Source organism: Lepidochelys kempii, chromosome 1, assembly GCF_965140265.1.
Source record: "Lepidochelys kempii isolate rLepKem1 chromosome 1, rLepKem1.hap2, whole genome shotgun sequence".
Lineage (NCBI taxonomy): Eukaryota > Metazoa > Chordata > Testudines > Cheloniidae > Lepidochelys > Lepidochelys kempii.
In genome coordinates, this window is record NC_133256.1 from 251,760,743 (window position 1) to 251,786,229 (window position 25,487).

At 42.8% G+C, this 25,487-nt stretch overlaps 2 protein-coding genes across 4 annotated transcripts in view; one reads left to right on the forward strand and one right to left on the reverse strand.

The window, feature by feature from the left end:
* Positions 1-5,006: 5,006 nt before the first annotated feature.
* The window catches only part of ALDH1L2 (aldehyde dehydrogenase 1 family member L2), a 68,217-nt gene continuing 47,736 nt past the window's right edge, over positions 5,007-25,487 (reverse strand). For 2 of the 3 annotated variants that reach the window (XM_073323901.1, XM_073323883.1), the window contains one exon: positions 5,007-17,383. In XM_073323901.1, coding sequence (XP_073180002.1) covers positions 17,295-17,383 — 89 coding nt within the window. In that variant the 3' untranslated portion in view covers positions 5,007-17,294. Of the gene's footprint in view, positions 17,384-21,291; positions 22,036-25,487 lie in introns of those variants that run through there. The other variant, XM_073323891.1, reaches the window with a different exon arrangement.
* Positions 7,239-24,311, forward strand: NOPCHAP1 (NOP protein chaperone 1). Its single transcript, XM_073324108.1, has 4 exons — positions 7,239-7,396; positions 11,567-11,653; positions 13,564-13,700; positions 18,646-24,311. Exons 1-4 carry the CDS (start codon positions 7,300-7,302, stop codon positions 18,826-18,828), a joined length of 504 nt encoding a protein of 167 aa, XP_073180209.1. The 5' UTR covers positions 7,239-7,299; the 3' UTR covers positions 18,829-24,311.

Genomic DNA, 25,487 nt, shown 5'->3' on the forward strand with positions numbered 1-25,487 from the left:
GACATTCATGTCACCATAATTAGTTTTTAGAGTGAACATGCTACTGAGATGAATGGGACAGTATACACCTTTTAGACCTAATGTTTAGGCCATTTGCAAAATTCAGAAAGACTTACACCTGGTCCATGCTATCCAAGTTATTTTCACAGTCATGAGAGATAGCTATATATATTTGTAAATGAAAATTGAGATTCTGGAGCACAACTGTATGGAAAAGAGTGAATTCTGCAGCAAATTCAGTGGCTACAGAACTGTGGGATATACAGAGGCCAAGCACGGGTGGCCGTAGCAGTGGAAGCTTCCCCTGCTTTGGTCAGTCCCTGATCTTGAGGGAACACTTTTAGGGAGGAGAAGACAGTTCTCCAAGTTAGTAGAAAAGTTAAGGACTGAGTCCCTTAATTCTATGAGTTGTTGTGTGTGTGTGTGATCTGAACATGTATCCACTAGAAATTGAACAGAAACCACATTTCACATAAACTACTATGCAGCATTTAGAGGGTTAACTACATGTTGTCATGACTGACTGGACTGGACTGAGTGATCTAGAAGTAAAATGTCCACATCCCATTGCCAATCCCTTGAACGATCCAATCCCTCTTTACAGTTTTCAAGGTTTAAATTGTAATAGCTAGACAGCAATAAAAATTGCAGAGCAAATCCTGTATAACAGGTTGGCCAGAGTCAATTAAAGTTGGCAAGCGCGTGAGTTGCTTTTCCAAAAGATAATTTAGCTCTCTCAGGGGCCAAAATTTAATGTCAGATTCACTTGCCAGATTTTGACAATTAACATAGGAAAGGTTTCAAAAAATAGTAGCTAGTCACCTGGCTGCTAAGCTTTCCAGCACAGTTAGCCACTTAGTTTAATACTGAAATTCTTCTAAAAATGATGAATTTTTCATGCCAAAGAATCACAGAAATGTATACCAAACATGTTTTGCTTTTTGTTGCCTTTTTCCTTCCCTTTCCTCATATTTCTAACTTCTGATTTACATGAGCCTAGAGGGCTATATGTTACTTTCTAAAATGACATTGATGGGACCACCACCTGCAAACCTAGGGTAATGTACAACCCAAAGAATGAAACATTAATGGCTCTATTCTATCCTTTATTCCTTTTCCTGAAATACTGTTTCATCTTTATTTGCTTAGTTTGGTGTTATATTAAACTATGAAAACTGTATGTATTTGATTTCCAAGCTTCCTCCACTTTTGACGTGCACAGTGAGATCATTTGTTTATTTGCCACTACTCTTTCCTGAAATCTTGGTAGAAACTCTGGATTTGGAGTGGTAAAACAGCTGGGTTCCCCAGTGAGCTAAAGAAATATACTCACTGTAATCTATTTTTATAGATTACTGTTTAAAAAACAATGGTTTATTATAAAGTTCTGAGGCAGTACTCAGGTACAATAAAGCTGATTGAAATACATAACTTCCATCAGGGAATTTTGTACTACACCCCTTTAAAATTGCTCGCTTAGAATACCAGGAGACTCATAAGAATTAAAACCTCTTTCTTTTTCTGTATACTTAATTATGTTTGGATTACCAGTCATGTGTCTTTGAAATATTCAGATTGCGTTAGAGATTGATCTGTTTAAAACTGTATACTAGAAGAGTTTAATCTAAAATTACAAGAGTTGTATACTGTAATTAATTTTCAGTCACATTAAAGAATTTTGGGGCCCATGCACTATGGAAATTGGGGGCCTCCCATCTTCCCTGGGGCGGGAGGTCCAGGGGGGTGGACAGATCCTTCCCCCAAAGGGGTGAGAGAGGGTCCAGGGCATGGGGTTGTAAGGGAGTCCACTCCACTCACCCCACAGTGATTCCTGTCCTACAGGGCTGGCCTGGCTCCCTGTTCTGACCTGATATCTCTTGCCTTAGGCTATGTCTACACTGCACACCACAGCTGTGTCGCTGTAAGGTACGACATGTAGCCGCTCTTTGTCTGTAAGAGCTCTCCTGCCAACAAAATAAAACGACCCCCAACAAGGGGAAGTAGCTTTGTTGGTGGGAGAGCGTCTCCCGACAACATAGTGCTGTCCACAACGGTGCTTTTTGTCGGTAAAACTTTTGTCAGTCAGGAGTGTGTTTTTTTCACACCCCTAACCAACAAAAGTTTTACCAACGAAAGTGCAGTGTCGACATAGTGTCAGCATGCAGGTGGGGCCTTCCCCTCCAATGCCCTGTCCTGGCCGGTGCCGTGTACGTTTTAAGAGTTTTTAAAATCATTATTATTTTATGTTGTGTATGTGGGGGAGGAGGGGTTGCCTGGTAGTCAAGGGGCCTTCTCAGATGCGGGCCCAGTGGAAGTGCACAGTGGTTAATCTGGGCCTCGGAGTAGGTATTTCATTCAGCAGTACCTGGATAAATTTGAATCCCAGATCACTATAATATCTTACACAAGACACTGTGACCTAATATAATATAAAGTTAACAATAAATGCAATAAATTCATGTAATATTAAAATACATCAATATCTGATTTATACAGCTATAAATCAGAAAATTACTAGATGAGATTGCCTAAATTTCTGTTCTCTGTCTCTCTTCCAACTCACTCCTTTATCATCTTTAATTCTTTCTCCTAAGATTTGGAGGATGGCCTGGACTGCACCCTCAGCAAGTTTGCAGATGACACTAAACTGGGAGGAGTCGTAGATACGCTGGAGGGTAGGGATAGGATACAGAGGGACCTAGACAAATTAGAGGACTGGACCAAAAGAAATCTGATGAGGTTCAACAAGGACAAGTGCAGAGTCCTGCACTTAGGACAGAAGAATCCCATGCACTGCTACAGACTAGGGACTGAATAGCTAGGCAGCAGTTCTGCGGAAAAGGACCTAGGGGTTACGGTGGACGAGAAGCTGGATACGAGTCAACAGTGTGCCCTTGTTGTCAAGAAGGCTAACGGCATTTTGGGCTGTATAAGTAGGGGCATTGCCAGCAGATCGAGGGACATGATCATTCCCCTCTGTTCAATATTGATGAGGTGTCATCTGGAGTACTGTGTCCAGTTTTGGGCCCCACACTACAAGAAGGATGTGGAAAAATTGGAGAGAGTCCAGCGGAGGGCAACAAAAATAATTAGGGGGCTGGAGCACATGACTTATGAGGAGAGGCTGAGAGAACGGGGATTGTTTATTCTGCAGAAGAGAAGAGTGAGGTGGGATTTGATAGCTACTTTCAACTACCTGAAGGGGAGTTCCAAAGAGGATGGATCTAGACTGTTCTCAGTGGTACCAGATGGCAGAACAAGGAGTAATGGTCTCAAGTTGCAGTGAGGGAGGTTTAGGTTGGAGGTTAGGAAAAACTTTTTTACTAGGAGGGTGGTGAAGCACTGGAATGGGTTACCTAGCGAGGTGGTGGAATCTCCTTCCCTAGACGTTTTCCAAGTCAGGCTTGACAAAGCCCTGGCTGGGATGATTTAGTTGGGCATTGGTCCTGCTTTGAGCAGGGAGTTGGACTAGATGACCTCCTGAGGTCCCTTCCAACCCTGATATTCTATGTTTCTAAAGATGCCTTGATCCTGCATAGCCTAGGTTCCACAGAGATTTATCCATATGTGGACAAATAATTGTGGAACCTAGACTATGTGGTATTTTATTCCACAATTACATAATACTGAACCTACAAGAAACTTACACCAGTTAGGCTGCTGGTGTGCTGAGACTATTGGCTGTCTTACTGACCAATATTGTCTCATTGGTTCCTGCTGTTCCCCCCAGTAGTGTGTCTTTATCCATCTGTTGTCTCTTGTTTTATACTTAACGTGTAAACTCTTTGAGGCAGGAGTATTTTGGTTCTGTTTGTACAGCACCTAGCACAACAGGATCCTGGGCCATGACTGAGACTTCTGGGTGCTACAGTAAACCAAATAATGAAGAAGAATAATGACATTATTTGACAAAAATGGATTAATTATGGGGAGGTACAAAAACATTTCACACACAAGTTGTAGTGTAGTATCAGTAACACTCTACCAAATTCACAGCTGTGAAAAATACATGAAAACTGGTCTCCCCTGTAAAATCTGGTCTTTTGTATACTTTTACCCTTCTATACTATACAGATTTCACAGGGGAGACCAGTGTTCCTCAAACTGGGGGTCCTGACCCAAAAATGGGTTGGGCGGGGGGGGGAGGTGTCATGGTATTGTCATCTTAACTTCCATGCTGCCTTCAGAGTTGGGTGCCTGGAGAATGGCCGCTACTGGCCAGGTGCAAAGCTCTGAAGGCAGCACCCCACCAGCAGCAGTGCAGAAGTCAGGGTGGCAATACCATACCATGTCACCCTGACTTCTGCGCTGCTGCCTTCAGAGCTGGGTGGCCTGAAAGTGGTGGCAGCTGGCCAAGGGCCCAGCGCCCAGCTCTGGAGGCAGCAGTGCAGAAGTAAGGGTAGCAGTATCACAACCCCCCTACAATAACCCAGTGACACCGCCTACACAACCTCCTTTGGGTCAGGACTCCTACAGTTACAACTAGAGCCCTGCACAGATACACAGAGTCGCGGACCCTCCACCTGCCCTCGGCCAGGCAGGGAGCCTGGGTGTCGGCAACATGGCCGGAGGCTGCTCTCAGTCCCATCCTGCACTGCAGGCAGGTGGAGGGCCCATCATGGCTCCCCACAGCTGCCCGCCTGGCTCTTACCCTGGCTTGGCTGTGGCTCCAAGCCACATCCCCTGCCCTTCCCCCCCCCCCACCTCCCCCTCGCTGGCCAAAGCTGGGCTGGGGAGAGCCGCGCTGGCAGCAGTGGGGAGCCACGACAGATCTGCTACCTGCCCTGGGTGGGGAGCCCGAGCAGCCCCCGGTTCATGTCCCTGCTCCCCACCCAGGGCAGGTGGAGGGACCCAGGCTCCCCACAACTGCCAGCGTGGCTCTCTCCGACTCGGCTTGGGGTAGCTCGGAGCTGGAGCCTGGCCATGGTAAGAGCTAGGCGGGCGGCTGTGGGGAGCTGCGGCAGACCTTCTACTGTTAAACCAATAAAATAAAAACCATCAGGATCTTATTAAAGGGGAAAAGGCAAAATGCCACATTTATTGTGAATACAGAAAGAATCATAGTAAGCAGTTAGTTATAGCTATAACATTTCATTCAATTTCATATTTATTCACACATTCATTCATACACACACACACACAGGTTCTGCAAGGTTATCATCACAGTTTCCAGCCTTAGAGTTGCTCATGCCCGGTGGCCTGGACATGAGGAGGGAGCAGGGCTTTGTCAGATGCTCATCTGATGCTCCTGGAAGTTGGTTTGCAGAATCAGACCCCAAGGTTCTCACTTTCTAGAGTCCATTTTTATGGGAATTTCTTCCTATGCCAGTCTATGGGAATTGCTTCATCAAGCTGTTGCTGAAGTAATCAGCAGATGGCACATTCCTGACAGCTCCGTGCTGCCAGATGTTATCTTGTTCTTTGGTTCTCCCATTCTTGAGGCTGTTGGGTGGATTCCAGTCTGCCCTCCCGGGGTCCTCTGGTTATTTCCACTTGACGCCTTCTTCAGCCGATGGACACTGGATTCTTAGGCTGGCACCTCCCTGATCATTCAGTTATTATCCACACACATCCTCTATCTCTATTTTAATCACAATTGTTAACAAAGTGAGATGAATACAACAAAAGGGCGGGGAGTCTCTGGGTGCTGTTTCTGTTGTTACAGAGTATTGCTTTGAGTCTCTCTCTGTCTGAGTAGTTGTTGTTACAAAGAATTGCTTTGAGAACAGACCCTGACTTAGAATGTACTAACACAATTAGTAGTTTGCAAGTTTCGCACATAGAAGGAGAGAAACAGTACCAAAAACCAAGAGACCTCTTAATTAGTAATACCCTGGAATTTAAACTGTGGGGAGTCAAACTCATTTGTGATTTTAATACAGAACTTCTTTAATATACATCCGAAGAAGTGAGCTGTAGCTCACGAAAGCTTATGCTCAAATAAATTTATTAGTCTCTAAAGTGCCACAAGTACTCCTTTTCTTTTTGCGAATACAGACTAACACGGCTGCTACTCTGAAACCTGTTAATATAATCCAACGCTTCCTGCCTTGGCCCTGAGGCCCAAGCAGCCTCAGACCCATGTCCCTGCCCACCATGTCCCCCAACCAGGGCAGGTGGAGGATCCACACCGGTTCCTCAGAGCTGCCCGCCGGGCTCTTACCATCAGAGCCCTGCATGGATACAAAATTTGTATCCGCATCCGCGCTGCTATCTGCAGAAATGGTCCACGGCTATAAAGCGGATACACATAGATTTGCTAGGCTCTTGATACAACACTGAATTTTCAGATTTTAATATCTGAAATTTAGTATTTTTAAAATCTTATGACCCTAAAATTGACCAAAATGGTAGGCTCTAATTATCAGATTATACAGGCAGATTGAAATTATAATATTAGTCAGTATAGCACAGGAGGTTGCTTTACCCTCCCCCATATCTCTACATGCGCTCAGTTTTTCTAAACACCATTTCTGAGCCAGCCCTTACTTAGCAGGGAGATTTCGGAAACTTTCTGTGTTTCAGCGTCAGAAGAGTTTTCAGGAACTTAAAATTTTTTTTTCAATGGGCAGCAGAACCCCCCACAGCAGGGTCAGTGAGGGCTTAACTGTCTCCCAGAAATGCTAGGTTTTTCATTATCCAATCAAGACATTTCATTGATTAGTCCCACCCCTCATTTTAGGGCTTGGCCAACTGGTTTCAATAGACTTATAACCAGGGATCTGTACCTGTAGCCCACTAGTACCTCTGCGGCCTGTTTGGCCAGGCTGTGTGACAGCCCATAGCAGTTTCTCAGGGTGGCTGCTCTAGGAGGCACATGAATCCATTCCTCCCCAGACCAGGCCTATGAAAAGCCAGGCTGCATGGGGCTCAGTAATGAAACAGCCCTGGCTAGCCCACCTCAGCCAACTAGGGCTGTAAAAATGTGTTGTGCGCGCTGGGGCCTCTCAGGCTGTAACCCTTCCCCCTGCGGCCGGGTCCCAGAGCTCAGCCGCAGCCTGAATGTCTACACTGCAGTTTTACAGCCCGGAGCCCCGCCCAGCTGACGGGGCCAGCCCGGCTGCTCCCTTGCAGTGTAGCCACACCCGGACAATTCCGCCCCCGCGCTGAGTCTCCCACTGACGTCAAGGGGAGCTTGGCCCCTCCTGGGCAGCGAGGGAACCGCGAGCGCGGCGGGCTGCCGGGCCAGAGCTGCGCTGGCTCCTCCGGGCTCCAGGAGGCGCTGTGGGGCAGCCCGAGGCAGCTAGTGTGTGGCTAGAGCGGAGCCCCGTCGGCAGCCGGATCCCCCGCCCCCCGCATATGGAAGGAAGCGGCGCGCGTAGCCCCGAGACCCCGATGGCGCTGAAGGAGGGTGCCGCTGCCTCCAGGGAGCTGCTGTCCGTGGGGAGCGGAGGAGGTAGCCGGTCCCGAGCCGCCACGTCCCCGGGCTGGGGAGGGAGGAAGCATCCGCCTGCGGGCGAGAAGCGGAGGCTGGGCACGGGCGGGGGAGAGTGGGAAGCGGCGCCTGGTGGGAGGCGGTTTGCTCGCGCGCGCGGCTGCCCCCCACCAAGTCTTAGCGACGAGCGGGCCGGGAGCGCAGCCTGTGAGCAGCGCGCGCGCGCGCGCGGCCTGCGTGGCAGCTGTTGCGCAAGCCGCGGCCACGCGGCACCACCCTGGTTCAGCTTGATCGGCAGACGGCCGTTAGGTGGGGGAGGGGCAGGGTGCCGAGAGCCCAGCTGGTTCGGGGCCGGAAGGTCCCGGTTTCCGCTCGAACCCCGCCCCGCCCCCATGAAACTCTCACAGCGCCCCAGGGCGCCTGCGCGGGCCCTGGGGACGGCAAAGCACCAGGCTCGCGCTGGCCCTTTCAGCGGCATCCCCTGCGGCTCTGGGAAGTGGGCCCGGCTGTTTGGGGGAGGGGAGGCGAGGCCGCACCACTTCCCGGGAAGCCGCTGAGCCCAGAACTGACCCATCCTGACTAGAGCTGCGGGAGGGTGGGTTTATTTTTTTTGGGGGGGGAGCGAGTAGTAAGTTTCCTCCCAAATGCATTCTTTGGGGGGCGCCCAAACTAGTCACAGATGTTGGGCCGAATTTGGCAAACGGTTTCGGCTGGAAACGTAAAAAAGTTCTGAAAACAAAATTTTGGGCAGTGTTGAAATGATTGGGTTTTGAAAGTGTCAGAACAACCTATTTTGACATTTCGTTTTCAATCAGTATTTTCTAAAGGAAATGTTGAGTCCAATCAAGAATTTTCAGGTTTTCATATTGGGAAGAAGAGTTGGGGAAAAAACAGTTTTCATAGAATTGTTGGTGACACCGGTTGCTACACTAGGTAACTCGGGAGGGTTGAAGACCACGAGTGTCGATGAAGCCCTCTTGCTCTAGGCTCAGATAAACTGAGGCCCCTTTGCTCCTTGAACCCTCTATGATCCTGCATAACTCTGAGGAAGCTAGCACACAAACAGACAGGTTTGCACATGGCTCGCCAGCCAAGGCCAGCTTCAGCCTGGGAAACGTATAGATAAGGCAGAAATGTTTAGCAAAAACCTGTAACAAATAGGACCAAATAAGGCAAGGCTTGGGCAATGCTATTGAGGAAAAACACAACTGGCTGCTTTAGCTGATTGGCTATGGTATTGTACGGGGCAACAGGTAATTGGTTGTATAAGCTTGTGTAGTGAAGTAGGCAAAGGTATAAAATGTATACTGGAATTTGCTGCGCTGCTGCAGGATTTGAGACAGCTCAGTCTCCCTGCACCCTATTTGGAGCTCCAAATAAATCTCTCTGCTTCTCCACCCCGTTGTGGTCACTGGCGCGACACACACCGGCAACGCACCCAGCTGTTGCTTCCCTCGGGCACTCTGTGCCGGCAACAGAATCATAGGTCTGGAAGAGACCTCGAGAGGTCATGTAGTCCAGTCCCCTGCACTCCAGGCAGGACTAAGCTGTGGCTACCCTGGAAACTTCAAAGTGCTGTTGCGGGAGCGCTCCTGCGGCAGCGCTTTGAAGTGCGAGTGTGGTCATGCGAAACGCTGGGAGACAGGTCTCCCAGCGCTTCTGGTAATCCACCTCCATGAGGGGATTAGCTTTGGGAGCATGGCTCCCAGCACTTGGAGCCTGTCTACACTGGTGGTTTAAAGCGCTCAGACTTGCTGCGCTCAGGGGGTGATTTTTCACCCCCCTGAGCCAGCAAGTTAGAGTGCTATAAAATATAAGCGTACACAAGCCCTAAGTATTATTTAGACCAGGGGTCGGCAACCTTTCAGAAGTGGTGGGCCGAGTCTTCATTTATTCACTCTAATTTAAGGTTTCATGTGCCAGTAATACATTTTAACATTTTTAGAAGGTCTCTTTGTATAAGTCCATAATATATAACTAAACTATTGTTGTATGTAAAGTAAATAAGGTTTTTAAAATGTTTAAGAAGCTTCATTTAAAATTAAAATGCAGAGGCCCCCGGACTGGTGGCCAGGACCCGGGCAGTGTGAGTGCCATTGCAAATCAGCTTACATGCCGCCTTTGGCACGCGTGCCATAGGTTGCCTACCCCTGACCTAAACCATCCCTGACAGGCGTTTGTCCAACTTGCCCTTAAAAATCCCCAATGATGGAGATTCCACAACCTCCCTAGGCAATTTATTGCAGTGCTTAACCACCCCGACAGTAAGTTTTTCCTAATGTCCAACCTAAAGCTCCCTTGCTGCAATTTAAGCCCATTGCTTCTTGTCCTATCCTCAGAGGTTAAGAAGCACAATTTTTCTCCGTCCTCCTTGTAACAACCTTTTATGTACTTGAAAACTGTTATCATGTCCCCGCTCAGTCTTCTCTTCTCCAGACTATACAAACCCAATTTTTTCAATCTTCCCTCATAGGTCATGTTTTCTAGACCTTTAATCAATTTTGTTGCTCTTCTCTGGACTTTCTCCGATTTGTTACACCTTCTTGTCAACTGTTTGAAATGGGCCACCTTGATTACATTGAACTCATTAGCACTACAAAAGTGATTTTTGCTCCCTTCTTGTCAACTGTTGAGAATAGCACACTTCCATCTTAATTGAATTGGATCATTAGCACTGACCCCCCACTTGGCAAGGCCACTCCCATCTTTTCATATGCTGTGTATTATACCTCTCTACTGTATTTTCCTTTCCATGCATCTGATGAAGTCGGTTTTAGCCTACGAAAGCTTATGCCCAAGTAAATTTGTTAGTCTCTAGGGTTCCACAAGCACTCGTGTTTGCTGATACAGACTACACGGCTATCACTCTGAAACCTGAAATGTGGTTCCCAGAACTGGACACAATATTCTAGTTGAGGCCTAATCAGCGCGGAGTCGAGTGGAAGAATTATTTCTTGTGTCTTGCTTAAAACACTCCGGCTAATATATCCCAGAATGATGTTTGCTTTTTTTGCAACAGCATTACACTGTTGACTCATATTTAGCTTGTGATCCACTTATGACCCCCAGATCCCTTTCTGCAGTACTCCTTCCTAGGCAGTTATTTCCCATTTTGTATGTGTGCAACTGATTGTTCCTCCCTAAGTGTAGTACTGTGCATTTGTCCTTATTGAATTTCATCCTATTTACTTCAGACCATTTCTCCAGTTTGTCCAGATCATTTTGAATTTTAATCCTATCTTCCAAAGCACTTGCAACCCTTCTCAGCTTGGTATCGTCTGCAGACTTTATAAGTGTACTCTCTATGCCATTATCTAAATCGTTGATGAAGATATTGAACAGAACCGGACCCAGAATCGATTCCTGTGGGACCCCACTCGTTATGCCCTTCCAGTATGACTGTGAACCACTGATAACTATTCTCTGGGAATGATTTTCCAACCAGTTATGCACCAGTTTTGGTTTGAAACTAACTGATCTTTTTAAAATAATTTTTCGGTTTGACTACCTGGTAGAAAAATCAGTTATTCCTGCAGATCTAATGCTGAGCCTCCCTAGCTTGTGGGACCTCTGATGAGATTCGCAGCGCAAGGCACTATGCATACATATGACAGGTTTCAGAGTAACAGCCGTGTTAGTCTGTATTCGCAAAAAGAAAAGGAGTACTTGTGGCACCTTAGAGACTAACCAATTTATTAGAGCATAAGCTTTCGTGAGCTACAGCTCACTTCATCAGATGCATATCGTGGAAACTGCCTACATATTATTTTCATGCAAAGGCTTTTCTGTTAATCCCTACATATGTTCCGAAGGGGGACAAGTTACCTATTCCTAGTATTGCTGATGTAATGCTAAGTAAATAAGAGAGAAATTACTACAGATATACTATAATGCCAGAACTCTAAAGGACAAAACTAGAAGGGAACTGAATGTTTTCAAACTTCTGATAAGGTAAAAAAATCATCCTAAAATAAACACTTTTAAAAGTCTCACTTTAATTAGTGATATGTAATTCCCTTGAAATTGGTCATCCTGTTTGCTGCATTGAGAGTTGACTAGCTAAATTGTCCAACTAATGAAAATTTTCTTAAATTCTCTGCTTTCTGGTGCAAATCTTGGGAAATATCTAAATAAGGGAGCTAGTATCACATTGGTAAATAGTGAAATAACTGATGTAATTTTTCTTTGTAGGTATTCATGACACACTGTTGATAAACTCAAAACATGCCAGCAAAAAGGTCACCAGTTTAGAGACAGTTAGGATACCAAGGAGTAACAGTAAGTGCATCTTTTCCTAATGGGACTATGCTGATCACTGTTTAAGTTGCTTTGTGAGCTTGAAAAGCACATAACCATGACTATACCTAACGTTAATATATCCTACTGCTGAAGCAGTTAGCATTCGAAAATCAATTAACTGTATAAGTTTTAAATAGTTTTAAACCTATTTTTGCTACTTGTGAATCTGCAAATCTCTCTCTTGCGGTTGCCAATATGGATGTTTCCCCCGCTATTTATGTTGGAGCTTGAAACTAACTAGGCTTTATTTTACTCACCAGATAAAATGGGCACAGTTGGCAGAATATTTCTCATGTAGTTAACTGACTCATCCTGCAGAGGGAGCACAAAACATTAATTCTGCACAAGTTTTTTGTAAACATTTGGCATTTTAGGGCCTAATGCTACAAACCCGCGCTGGTGTGAGAGGGAGGATTTCTGTATGTAGAGGGCTTGCAAGATTGAACCTCTGGTGTTGTATTTCAAAGTAGTGTAAAATGGACTTCTAATATTGAAATTACTTTCTTAACCTCACTTTTTAAAAGAATACTGTCAAAATCAATAAGCCAGATTACTCATTTATCTATTCAGTGATCTCTTTGAATGACTTCAGAAAAGGTATTTTTCTGCACTTGATCCATGTGCCTTGTCCCCTAATCAAAGACAGAGTTAACTGGCAGTGTTGTCTGATTATGGTATGAAGTGACACATCTTCAGGATTTTTATTCTTTTCATGGAAGACAAGTTATTAGCGATTTCTTAGCCTTGGGTTGCATTTGCTTAGTGTGCAAAGGGCTTCTACTTTTTCATATAACCATTCTAATCTCTATATTCAAAACCAGTTTGGTAGTATAAAGTATTGGACACTAGTATATCTTTTTTTAAATGATCATTCCTTTTTAATAACATTTCAAAATTATTTTAAACTTGTGAGAGGATAAAGGAGGCAATATGGAGTTCTTTCTTTGACAGAACTCTTTGGGGAGAGTCAGCGTGGCATAAAGTAGTAGTTTCTAAGGGACTTTACTGGAGTTGAATCAGAATAGTGCAGCCTTACTACAAAGTGAAACGTAGTTTCAGTGAAAAATAAACACTAGACGCTAGATCATCTCCTGATGCAAGAGAGGGAAAAGGCTATTTGAAAAAAGTGTGGAAGTATAATGAGTTAATCTGTGACTGGAAGGGTTGACTCATCCATGGAGGGGACATGGCCATGGCCATGACCATGACCCACAAAGAGCAAAGATGTCCCATCATTGGTGGGAAATGCCATGGAGCTTGGAGACATCCCTGCAAAACACCAGCTCCTTCATGCTGTTACCTACACTACCTATCCACCTATGCTGCCTTCTTGGCAGCATAACACACTTGGTAGAAAGCTGCTTCTGAGGTTGCTTTTTCCTGTCATCCGCACAGCTTTCTTGACAGTTGTGCCATCACTGACCCCCCCTCCCCCATCTTCTCTTGGACCCTGCCCCTTTACTCCAAGAGGGGAGAAGGTAAGGTACAGTACTTCACAGGAACTTGAATATTGACGTGGAGCATCCTGAGTATTTCATTTTTTTGGTGTGTGTTTAAAACAATAGAATTTTTCTATAAGCGTCTGTTGGACTTGCCATATTTTAGTTTTTTGAAAAGGTCAAATATAAGCCATGACATGACTCCCTTAGTGAACCATTTGGACTGATGCATAAAATCTATGATATTCTGCACCGTATGTGCCATGGGAAGTTGAGCAATCTGGTCAATAAAGTAGTAACTTTATTCCCCAGATGAATTGTTAAATATTGTACACAACTTGAAAGTTCAGAATTAAAACAGTTAAATCCTGTGTTAATGAGATATTCATGTCTTTGTACTGCAAAATCTAAATATGCATATATGCTATAATCTCACTATTTCTACCTTAGTTTTGGACAGAGTTCAGAGCTTTCTACCGCAGATGGCCCTTGCAAACAATGAGCTAAGAAGAGAAATGGCAACAGCACCAGCTCATCAGTTTGATATTGAAAATCTAGACAGCTGCCTTGAAAACATTATAGAGATGGTAAATGTATTTCTTGTGTTTTGCTTTTGTAAAGTAAATTTAGTGCTGTGGTGTAAAACTCTTCACTCAGTCTTAGAACGGGTTTGTTTGAAAAATAAAGCTTTTTTCCTCCTTTACATTCCTTTATAATTTTGATCTGAAATTAGCCATAAATTTAAAGCAAAGTATGCTGCTTGCTCTTCATGACATAGTAATCTTGTCCACCACTGAAACTTGAAGATAAACAACTAGAGATAAAGTAGTTTAAGCCCAGAATATGAGCTGTCTCTAATCTAAAGCTCTAATCCTGACAATGAGTAACTTTTGTAATTAAAAATGTAAATAGATTGTTTTTTTTGTTTTCAAAGTAAGCTGACTTTTAATGAATTGTAATTTAAGATTGTATAATAAGTAACAATAACAAGTGTTCTGTTTTGTTTAAGGGACACTTTTAAATAGTTTAAGGCCCAAAATCTAGGTCTCGAGCATGTCAAGTATAACAAAACTTAAAAACCTTAATTATGATCTCTCAAATTTTATTGGAAACTCTTGTATTTATTTCAATGTCTCTCTCCAGTGTTTTAACTGAAATTATGCAGCATTATGCTAATGACTGAGAACCTCAAAGAGAAACTGATTATATCCAAAACATGAAAATAGCTTAGTCTATTTTCACTATCTAGGCTGAGACAATTATGAAATGTAAATAGTGGAAGAGTGAATTAGATTCTGAAAATTGTTTTTTAAAAATCTAATGTGAAATTAGTAGAACAAGTAAGGGAGCTTTTATTTTAATAATTGTCTGTTTACAGATGTGTTGATGAAAAGTTTAGTCATAGAGTTTAAGGCCAGAAGGGACCACTAGATCATCTAGTCTGACCTCTTATATATTACAGGCCAATCAACATCACCCAGCGCCCACACACTACACCCAACCACCATATTTAAAGTATTGCAACCCACTGGAGATTATTAGCCTATTATGTCTCTCTCCCCCCCCCCCCCCCCCACACACACACAGTAGGAGGGACCAAGGTGCACCAGTGCTCGAGGTCCCCACGTCAGGGAAATGATTGAGATATACCCAGACAATCCTGGCAAGCCACCTGCACCCCACAAACTGCCGAGGAAGGAAACCCTCCTGCCCCAAGGTCACTGCCATTCTGATCTGGGGGGAAATTCCTTCCTGACCCGACCTCACATATGACGAGCCGCTAGACCCTGAACATGCGAGCAAGAACCATCCAGCCAACCACCTGAGAGAGAATACTTTGTGCTGCCTCAGAGTCCTGGTTTACCCCTCTTGGTGTCCCATGTCCAGCCATGGCCATCCCTGCTTCAGAGGAAGAAGATAAAAGAACCCTTCCAGAATACATTGCGGGGGGAGGGGGAATCCCTTCCTGACCCTTGCAGATGGCAGGCTGGAACACAAGCATGACCTTCAGGAATTTAAGACATAAACCAGAAGTGAGCCCCAGACCTACTGTGCCCTGCCCCTACCACCATGAGCAATCCCATCATGTAACCACACTCATAAATTTGCCCAGCTCTCTCTCAAAATTAATTAATTTGTTTGCCCCCACAACTCTAATTGGGAGGCTCTTCCAGAACCTCACTCCTCTGATGGTTACAAACCTTCTAATTTCAAGCCTAAATTTGTTAATGGCAGGTTTATATCTATTTGTTCTTGTGCCTACATCGTCCTTTAGTTCAAATAGCTCTTCACCCTCCCTGGTATTTACCCCCTAATGCAGCGGTTCTCAACGAGGGGTCTGGGGGACGCGAGCAGGTTTCAGGGGGACCGCCAAGCTGGGCCAGCATTAGACTTGCTGGGGCCCAGAGCAGGAAGCCGAAGCCCCCCACAAGAAAGTCGAAGCTTTGAGCCCCGCCACCTGGGGCTGAAGCTGAAGCCTGAGTAACGTAGCTTTGCGGGAGCCCCTATGGCATGAGGCCCCAGGCAGTTGCCCTGCTTGCTACCCCCTAATGCTGGCCCTGGCCTTTCTATGCAGAAAACTAGTTATTGTGGTACAAGTGGGCTGTGGAGTTTTTATAGCGTGGGGGGAGGGGGGCAGAGGAGGGAGCACATCACAAAGAAAAAGGTTGCGAACGCCTGCACGAGTATATTTGTAGAGAGCAGCCATATCCCCTCTCAGCCCACTTTTTGCCAGGCTAAACAAACCAAGCTCTTCCAGTCTCCTCTCATCAGATAGGCCCTTCATTCCCCTGATGATTCTAGTAGCTCTTCTCCATTTCTCTTCCAGTTTAAATTTATCTTTCTTGAACATGACTGACCAGAATTGTACACAACTCCAAATGAGGTCTTACCAGTGCCTTGTACAATGGCATTAATACTTCTCTATCTATTGGAAAACCCTCACCCGATACATTCTACAGTTGCCTTTTTCACAGTGCATCACGTTCGTGGCTCATAGTCATCCTGTGATCAACCCGTACTTTCGGGTCTCTTTCCTCTGTCGCTTCTAGCTGATAATCCCGTCTTGTAATAGAAATTACTATTAGACCCTAAGTGCATTACGCTGCACTTAGAACGATTGAATTTCACCCCATTTCTGTTATTCCAGTCTTCAGGGTCATCCATATCTTTCTGTATAATGTTTTAATAGCAATAAACAGAAAGCACAAGTCAAAAGGTCTTATGGTTACAGTACTGCTTGCAAGTAATTCAGTAAATTTATTAATAGTTCAGCTTTCTTATGACTGATCTCACCTTGCAGGTTTTATGTTTGTTTTGTTTTTTACTTGGGGTGAGCTGGACCTAAAACAACAGCTTTGGTCAGGTGCAAAGTTTTCGTACTTGTCAAAAATCGTATACAGCTTCACAGGTTGAAATGTGATCCTTTTTTTTTATTAGGGCTGTCAAGCGATTAAACAGATAAATCGTGCGATTAAACAATAATAGAATACCATTTATTTAAATATTTTTGGATGTTTTCTACATTTTCAAATATATTGATTTCAATTACAACACAGAATACAAAGTGTACAGTACTCACTTTATATTTTTGATTACAAGTAAAAAAAAGAAATATACCTAATGCAAGTACTATAGTGTAATCTCTATCATGAAAGTTAAACTTTCAAATGTAGAATTACGTTAAAAAAAAACCCCTACATTCAAAAATAAAATATAAATTTTAGAGCTTGCAAGTCCACTCAATCCCACTTCTTGTTCAGCCAATCGCTCAGACAAACAAGTTTGTTTACATTTGCAAGAGATAATGCTGCCTGCTTGGTGTTTACAATGTCACCTGAAAGTGAGAACAGGTGTTTTCGTGGCACTGTTGTAGCCGGCGTTGCAAGATATTTACGTTCCTCAGGCACAAAGATTTATATGTCCCTTCATGTTTCAACCATCATTCCAGGGGACATGCGTCCATACTGATAATGTGTTCTGCTTGATAACCATCCAAAGCAGTGTGGACCGACACATGTTCATTTTCATTATCTGAGTCAGATGCCACGAGCAGGTGGTTGATTTTCTTTTTTGGTGGTTCAGGTTCTGTAGTTTCCGCATCGGAGTGTTGCTCTGTTAAGACTCCTGAAAGTATGCTCTACATCTCGTCTCTCTCAGATTTTGGAAGGCACTTCAGATTCTTAAACCGTGGGTTGAGTGCTGTAGCTATCTTTAGAAATCTCACATTGGTACCTTCTTTGTGTTTTGTGAAATCTGCAGTGAAAATGTTCTTAAAACAAACAATATGTGCTGGGTCATCATCCAAGACTGCTATAACATGAAATATACGGCAGAATGCAGGTAAAACAGAGCAGGGGATATACGATCCTCCCCCAAGGAGTTCAGTCACAAATTTAATTACCGCATTTTTTTTAACAGGAGTTATCAGCATGGAAGCTTGTCCTCTGGAATGGTGGCCGAAGCATGAAGGGGCATACAGATGTTTAGCATATCTGGCACATAAATACCTTGCAACGCCATCTGCATAAGTGCTATGCAAATGGCTGTTCTCACTTTCTGGTGACCACCTAAATAAGAGCATTATCTTCTGTAAATGTAAACAAACTTGTTTGTCTTAGTGATTGGCTGAACAAGAAGTAGGATTGAGTGGACTTGTAGGCTCTGAAGTTTTACATTGTTTTGGTTTTGAGTGCAATTATGTAACAAATCTACTTTGAAAGTTGCACTTTCATAACAGATTGCACTACAGTACTTTTATGAGGAATTGAAAATACTATTTATCATTTTTACAGTGCGAATTTGTAAAAAAATATGCTTTGATTTCAAAAACACTACTATATATATGAAAATGTAGAAAAACATCCAAAATATTTAATAAATTTAAATTGGCATGCTATTGTTTAACTGTGCAATTAAAACTGTGATTAATTGTGATTAACTGATTAATCAACAGCCCTCTTTTTTGTTTAGAAAATATTCTGATTGTCTTGAACACTTGTCATCCACAGTCACAGCTGTACCACTGATAACGTTAAACTGTTATATGACATGAATTACATTAGCAAAATATGAGACAGCACCCTGAAAATTATATTTTCAGACTTGGATTTTTGTCTAAATTATCCAGCCTTTTGCTCCCTTCGTCAGTTTAAACCAGAAGGCTTCACTTTAGACAAAGTAAATTAATCAATGTACCATTCTCTTTTTGCTTCCCGAGAATTATTTAAAAAGAACTATTACTTTATTACTGAGCACTATAGGTACTTAGACTGTATAAACTCATTTTTCGTATTTAAACTTTCATGTTTATAGTGATCTCTAAAAAACTTGCAAATATTTCCAGTCTACTGAGGTCTGCTTTTTTTTTTTTGCATAGCACATAATCTGCTGACTTTATGGTAAGGATGTTCATGTGTATTAAGGTCCTGTTTTGTTTTGTTTTTTGTTGTATTTTTTTTAAACAAAAATCATAAAAGCAATATGTAGATATATGGGTTGTTCATTTTTTAAAAGCACCGTTGTTTCTTGCAGAATGTAGCCTTGGTTGAATTAAGTGGTTCTGACACCGATGAAGAAATAATTTCAGAAGACAGCTCAGAATCTGAAGAGGACAGTTGTGCAACTGATGAAGTTACCATAGACACCATTAAACTTCCAAAACAAAAAGGAGAAAAGGGCAAAATAGAAATTTTGGACAGCAAAGTGAATGAGTAGATAAAACTATTTTCAGATTTCCATTTCTGAATGTATCATGTGTCCTGACTACTGTGACCCTTAGAAAACTAGCTAATTTCCAAGTGTGTGTCACCTGGAAACTGGCTAACTGCCAGTCACTTATGTCACTGGAAGTACTGTGTTTAGTAGGGTGGAGAGTTTCTTTTGGCTGAGAGGAAAGCTGGAGCTCTTAATCCTAAGTCCTGACCTGACCTATCCCCCAAGCTATATAGAAATGAGTTCCATCAGGAGGTCAGGGTAGGGAAGAAACAGCATGAAACTTAGTAATTTGAGAGGTTGCACTGTAAAGCTAGGCAAGAAGTGTGAAGTTCTTGGCCTGTTTTGAGGTGAAGAAAGGATTACTAGGGTGTGCGGTTACTTACTTCAGGAGAGGGAAATAATTAGATAGGAGGAAGACAAAGCTTGTGTTCTGAGATGGGAATAAGATGTGTTAAGATACTCAAGTATTATATACTTGTCTTCACTACCAAATACTAAAGATGAGCACACAGTGCTTCAAGAGTTAAATCTAAGGAAATATGCCTAATTTATTCTTGTCTCCTTAATTTTATAGGGAGGAGTTTGGGCTATTTTACTGTATTTAGTTTAGTCAAGTTTTGCTTTCAAATGATGTATCTCAATGCCTTTGTAGATTATAAGTTGTTTCTCAAAGAAACAGTATTTTGTATAATAATTTAAGGTTATATTCTTACCGTATTTACTTAGCTACAGAAGATTGACTAGCAAGCGGCAGTTAAGCACAGGATTTAAAATGTGTTATTTAAACTTATATTTTTCTTCTCTGTTTTCATTAAAGATAACTGTTTGGAACATTTGATCAAGATAATGCTCAATACCATTTCTAGTCTTTGTTGAAGAGCATGTTTTCTTTTATCTTTCTTTATTAATAGGAAAAATAAAATCTTGCTAGCATCAATTGCTATTGTGATTCAATTTATGGCTAAATTATTAGTCCAAAGCAGGTCCTTTGACTCATGTTGCTAGTAATCAATCTTTCTGAAAAGCAGCAGCACTTGGGATATGGGCTGTATAAAGACACAGTACTGAGATGATTAGTTTCCACTTATTAATTATGGTACATTAGAATTAAACTGTTTAAACAGTTTAAAATCTGGAGGGGACCTGGCCTAAGATGTGACACTGGACTACTAATGTCACACGTTACTTTAACACTGCTTCCCCCTGAAAGGAGATTTAGACGTGCCAGTTTTACTCAGCACAACTACTTAATGACCCATATCTATACACATTATTCCTTGTGTCTCTGGCTATTGTATCAAAAAACCTCCTAAATATCTGTCAACTGACAAAATCCAAAGCGGTTGGGGAACTAGTATAGTTGTCTGTTGAAGGTACTGTTTCTATGGTAAATAAAATACTGTAAGATACCTTTATTTGGATAGCCTGGATACTGTTCTTTATATTGAGGTTTGCAGTGGCATCTTTATAGACTAATATTACTCAATTGTATTTCAAATACACTTTGTCTACAAGCAAAGTGAAGGAATTACGCTGTGATTTAATGGTACATTGCACAAGGTGGATACAGCTTGTTTATAATGTCACACTTCATAAACCTTGCTTAATGGGTGTGTAAACTGTGTCCAGAACTGAATGTTTAACTTTCTTGACCCTGTTGATGTGCTTGGTAAATTGAACGTAAAAATTGTCTTGTGGCTAGACTACTTTTACTACAAAAACATATTCCACATTAACTTGAGTCTAACTTTGGGCTATTCAAGTAGGAAAATAATTACATAGAGCTCACAAATAGATAATTTTGTTCCTGTGATACCAGCTAGAGACGAGCAAAAAAAAAATTAATTTTTTTTGGTTTGGTAAGTGAACTGGAAAAAAACAACAAAATTGGTTCATTTCCAACTGACACAATTTGTTTGATTTTTCTTGCCAAAACAAAAAAGTTTTGAGTCCATTCTAATTGACACTTTGAAACAGTTTGTTTAGACTTTAAATATTTTCCTTTTTTCTTTTAAAGGAAGGGAAAAAAACCCAGCTGCAACTGTTTGCTAAATTTACACATGGCTTTGGTCTCACCAAAACTGTAGTTTTCAGGAAACTTACTGTTCACTGAAAACTTCACCAGGCTGTAATACCTGTTTTCAGAAGGTGCATACATTTGGCACACTGTTCAGCTGATCTCATAAACTCATTAAAATATTGGCTGTAAGATGCTGTAGCTTTGTGGAACAGTAGTTTCTCTTAAAATGTTTCTTGGAGTACAGAATGTGCAAAGTTATGTTCATTATCTTGAAAAATGCTTGGTCATTATGTCAGATATCCTTTATATTTAGTACTTGATAAGTGTAAAATATGGTTTACTGTCTTATGCCATAATCTTGCATTAAATGCTCCTTGAGGTAAAGTGAGTGCATGTAACGTATGTGGCATAATTACTTCACAATAGTGATAGACATACACAGATACAGCTGGTTTAAATCTATTAATATAACCACCATTCACAGTCCCATACAAATTGCACATTCCACATTCACAAAAAGATAGAATATATTTTCAATAACTTCAGCTTAATATTCATAGTTTAACAAAGATCGTAGTAAGTGCACTTTCTTGAATTTATTTCCATTTTATGGCACTAAGGTTTCCTTTACTGCTGAAAAGTCATCAGAGCTGTATACTTTTGTTGAAAAACTTGAACTGTTTTATAACAAAACTGTATAATATGCATTTTAAAGTACATTTTAAGAGACGCTTAATGACTAAATGTATGTTAAAAGGTTTAAAATGATTGTGTAAAATACATCTCATAATAAAAAATTTAGGCACATCATGGGCCCAATCCTTCAGTCTTACATAAGCAATCTCCCATTGTCCGAGTTAAGAACAACTTGGAAGGTTTAGATATGTGAACATTTAGATAACTAAAGACCAAATTTTTGTTCTACTAAAGTAAGTTGCCAAACTCCTTGTGACTTTAGTGGGGCTAGAATTTGGTCCTTAATATTTTCCATGGATAAATATGATTTGCTTTTTGTTAGTGGTACTACTTCAGAGAATATATCCTGGGCATTGTATTAAGTGCTTAACAGAATACTTAAAATTGAGGCTGTCAGCAAGGGGTTTGCTTTGGCAGTCAAGCTGAGCTGTTTCTTTAATACTCCACAGTTACAGCTTTAGTTCTGAGGTACTCATGAAGAGCTTCTTCACCTATGGAAGATCAAAATGTGAAGGAGTTATATCACCAGTTTAAAGGAATAGTCAGAAGACTTAGTTTTAACCACTGAGCAAGCCACAGTTCAGAATTCCTGTTAAGTGCTTAGGTATTTTGCATTAGCATGTTGCAATAGCTTGTGGCCAAGGAATTACTATGTATTGTTTTTTTTAATAAATAGATAATGTATTTTAAAATACCCAACTCCCTCTTATCCCATTCACTCTACTGAAGTAAATTAAACTCTTTTGAAGCTGAAAAAAATCACTTTAGCAATAATGCAATATATCATAATCTGATGACTATCTATTATAGCACCAAAACACTGTCCTATCCACTTTAGAAATTCCCCTGAAAAGCTTCTCCCGTCACATACCCCTCCCCAAGACATTTTGGAGTTGCAGCTTTCCCTCTGCCATGTACATGGACCAGACCGGACAGTCTCTACACAAACGAATACATGGACACAGATCAGACATCAAGAATTATTCAAAAACCAGTTGGAGAACACTTCAATCTCCCTGGATACTCAATAACAGACTTAAAAGTGGCAATTCTTCAACAAAAAAAACCTACAAAAACAGACTCCAATGAGAAACTGCGAACTGGAATTAATTTGCAAACTGGACACCATCAAATTAGGCCTGAATAAAGACTGGGAGGGGATGAGTCACTATAAAAACAAATTTTCCCCATACTAATTTCCCCCTACTGTTACACCTTCTTGTCAATTGTTTGAAATGGGCCACCCTGTTTACATTGGCCTCATTACCACTACAAAAGTGATTTTTCCTCCCTTGGTATTCTACTGTTGAGAATAGCCCACTTCCACTTTAATTTAATTGACTCGTTAGCACTTACCTCCCACTTGGTAAAGCAACTCCATCTTTTCATGTACTGTGTCTATATACCTGCCTACTGTTTTTTTCCACTCTATGCATCTGATGAAGTGGGTTTTAGCTCACGAAAGCTTATGCCCAAATACATTTGTTAGTCTCTAAGGTGCCACAAGTCCTCCTCGTTGTTTTAACTTTCCTAAGGTGCATTATAATGGGGCTACTTCCTGTGAACATTTAGCGTGTCTGCAGCAACCCTTCTTATCCCCTTTGCACCTTGTAAGGTCCCCAGGAACTAAGTCAAGACCTCCTGTGGTGCACTTGCCTCTCTGACTGAAATCTTACATTCTTGAGTTTTGCCTAAAAGTGAATGTTTCTGGAAAGTCTGACCACAATTGGACTAGCTAACCTTAGTGGGGAAATAGATTGCTTTATGCTTAAAAAAACAGAAAATAAAAACTGACACCCGCCCCCAACCCTCCAAAAAGAACACCCCACAACAGCAGCAAATTGACATGTGAGATTCTTAAAAAACACCTCAAGCTTAGTAATAATACCATTGTAAGTAGGATGGATTATTAACATGATTTTTTTTTATTTGCAGAAAAGGGTCATTTATCTTTTTGCTCAAAATATTTTCTATGACAGACTCCCTGCTGTATCCAATATAAATTTGACCTGCTATATAAATATTAACACCTTCATACTTGGTATTCTATGGCTATGTTTAAGTGAGATACTAAATAAACCAAAGTTGGGCTTCTAAATCCATATTTATTTAGGCACCTGCCTAGTTTTTCAAAAGTGCTGGGCACTCAACCACTCCCACTCATCTATCTCCTTTAAAAGTCAAAAAGATCGAGGAATTCAGAGTAATTAGATTTAGAAAGCTATGGAATACGGAAAAGTGTATGGAATAGTTTGGGAGAAATAGCCCCATAATATGTTGGGAAAAGTCAGTCTCAAAGATGTGAGAATGTTAATGGCAGTGAGAGGATTATGTAGAGAAGTGTCATGTATGTGTATGTTAGGGGTATGCAGAAACATGAGTCAATGGAAACTGATACTGGGGGCCACTGCATGAACATATAGCCACATTACCTATAAGTAGAGAGGGGTTTTTATTGAAAGATATGCAGGTGGGCAGGGTGCCTGAAGGTGAATGGAAGCCAAAAGTAAGCTTCAGCACTAGTATGGGTCAGGCACACACAATGTAAGATCCTTGGGTAATCAATTCTTAAGTCTGATTTCCTGTCTAGTGATTTTTTTAGTAATATTAGTCCCAATGTTAGTTTAACTACCTTCTTAACGTTGTTATTGTGTGTCTAATTTGCCAAATAAAATCTGGTTTTGATTTTAAGCCAGTCTGAAATGAAGTGAGTTTTGAAAATGTTAGATAGGGGAGTTTCTAACAGGGGACTGGAGGGAGACAGGAGCTTCAGTGTATGCTGAGGTCTGGAAGAGACCACAGTCAGTTTCCTTGAATCATGTCAAACAATGGCTGGTGAGAACCAACCAACCAGAAAACCACTGAACAAAGATAATTCCCATGACGGTTGTGATGCATTTGGAGTTGCCCATTGAGGATTTATTATATGCAGGGGCGGCAGGTTTGTATAATTTTTGGTGGTGCCCAGAACCCGCCCCTGCCCAAACTCCACCCCCCACCTGCCAAAGGTTCTGGGAGGGAGTTTGGGTGGGGGAGGAGGTCTAGGGTGCAGGCCCTAGGCTAGTGCAGGGGATTGGGGTGCAGGATGCAGGTTCTGGGAGGGAGTTTGGGGATGGGAGGGGGTGCAGAGGTGAGGTATGTGGGCTGGGGTATGGCTGCAGATGAGGGGTTTGGGGTGTGGACTCTGGGGCTGGGAATGAGGGGTTTGGGGTATGGGAGGGGCTCAGGGTGAGAGTAGGAGTGTGGGGGGCGAGGGCTCTGGGGCTGGGGGGCTTGGAGTGTTAGAGAGACTCAGGGCTGGGACTGGGGATAAGGTGTTTGGGGTGCTGGAGGGGCTCAGGGCTCTGTCTGAGACGAGATGAACAGTTGTGGTGTTGGAGAGGCTCAGGGCTAAGGCAGGGGGTTGGAGTGCAGGGGGATGAGGGCTCTGGCTGGGACTGGGGATAAGTGTTTGGGGTGCTGGAGGGGCTCAGGGCTAGGGTAGAGCGTTGAGGGTGCGGTGGGGGGGTGAGGGCTCTGGCTGGGGGTGTGGGCTCTGGGGTGGGGCAGGGCTGGGGATGAGTTTGGGGTGCAGGCAGGCTGCTCCAGGACAGGGGCCAGAGAGGAGGACTCCCCCCAGCCCTTTCCCTGCCGGCAGCAGCGAGCTCTGGGGGAGGAGCCCCCCTTTCCCGGCCCCCCCCCGCAGCAGCATACTCACCCCCACCACTGTCACTGCATGTGCTCCTAGGGCCTCTCTCAGGTCCAGGAATCTCCCTCGCTTCCCCCATGGTGGGTGCCAGGGGGTGCTGCGTGCACCTCCTCCCCTGCTGTTGCCCCTGACTGTAGCCTCACTGGGGGTGAGGGATGGGGCTGCCTCCTTGCCCAGCATGGGGCAGCAGCGGTGACTGCAGGCAGAGGGTCCCTCCGGAAAAGGAAGGGTCTGAGGTGGAAGGGCAGGCTCAGA

Bases quoted from the DNA above. Each gene is read 5' to 3' on its own strand.
- NOPCHAP1 (XM_073324108.1), top strand. From the start codon at position 7,300: ATGGAAGGAAGCGGCGCGCGTAGCCCCGAGACCCCGATGGCGCTGAAG. The intron at 7,397-11,566 runs GTAGCCGGTCCC...TTTTCTTTGTAG, and splicing joins GTCCGTGGGGAGCGGAGGAG to GTATTCATGACACACTGTTG. The intron at 11,654-13,563 runs GTAAGTGCATCT...TTTCTACCTTAG, and splicing joins TAGGATACCAAGGAGTAACA to TTTTGGACAGAGTTCAGAGC.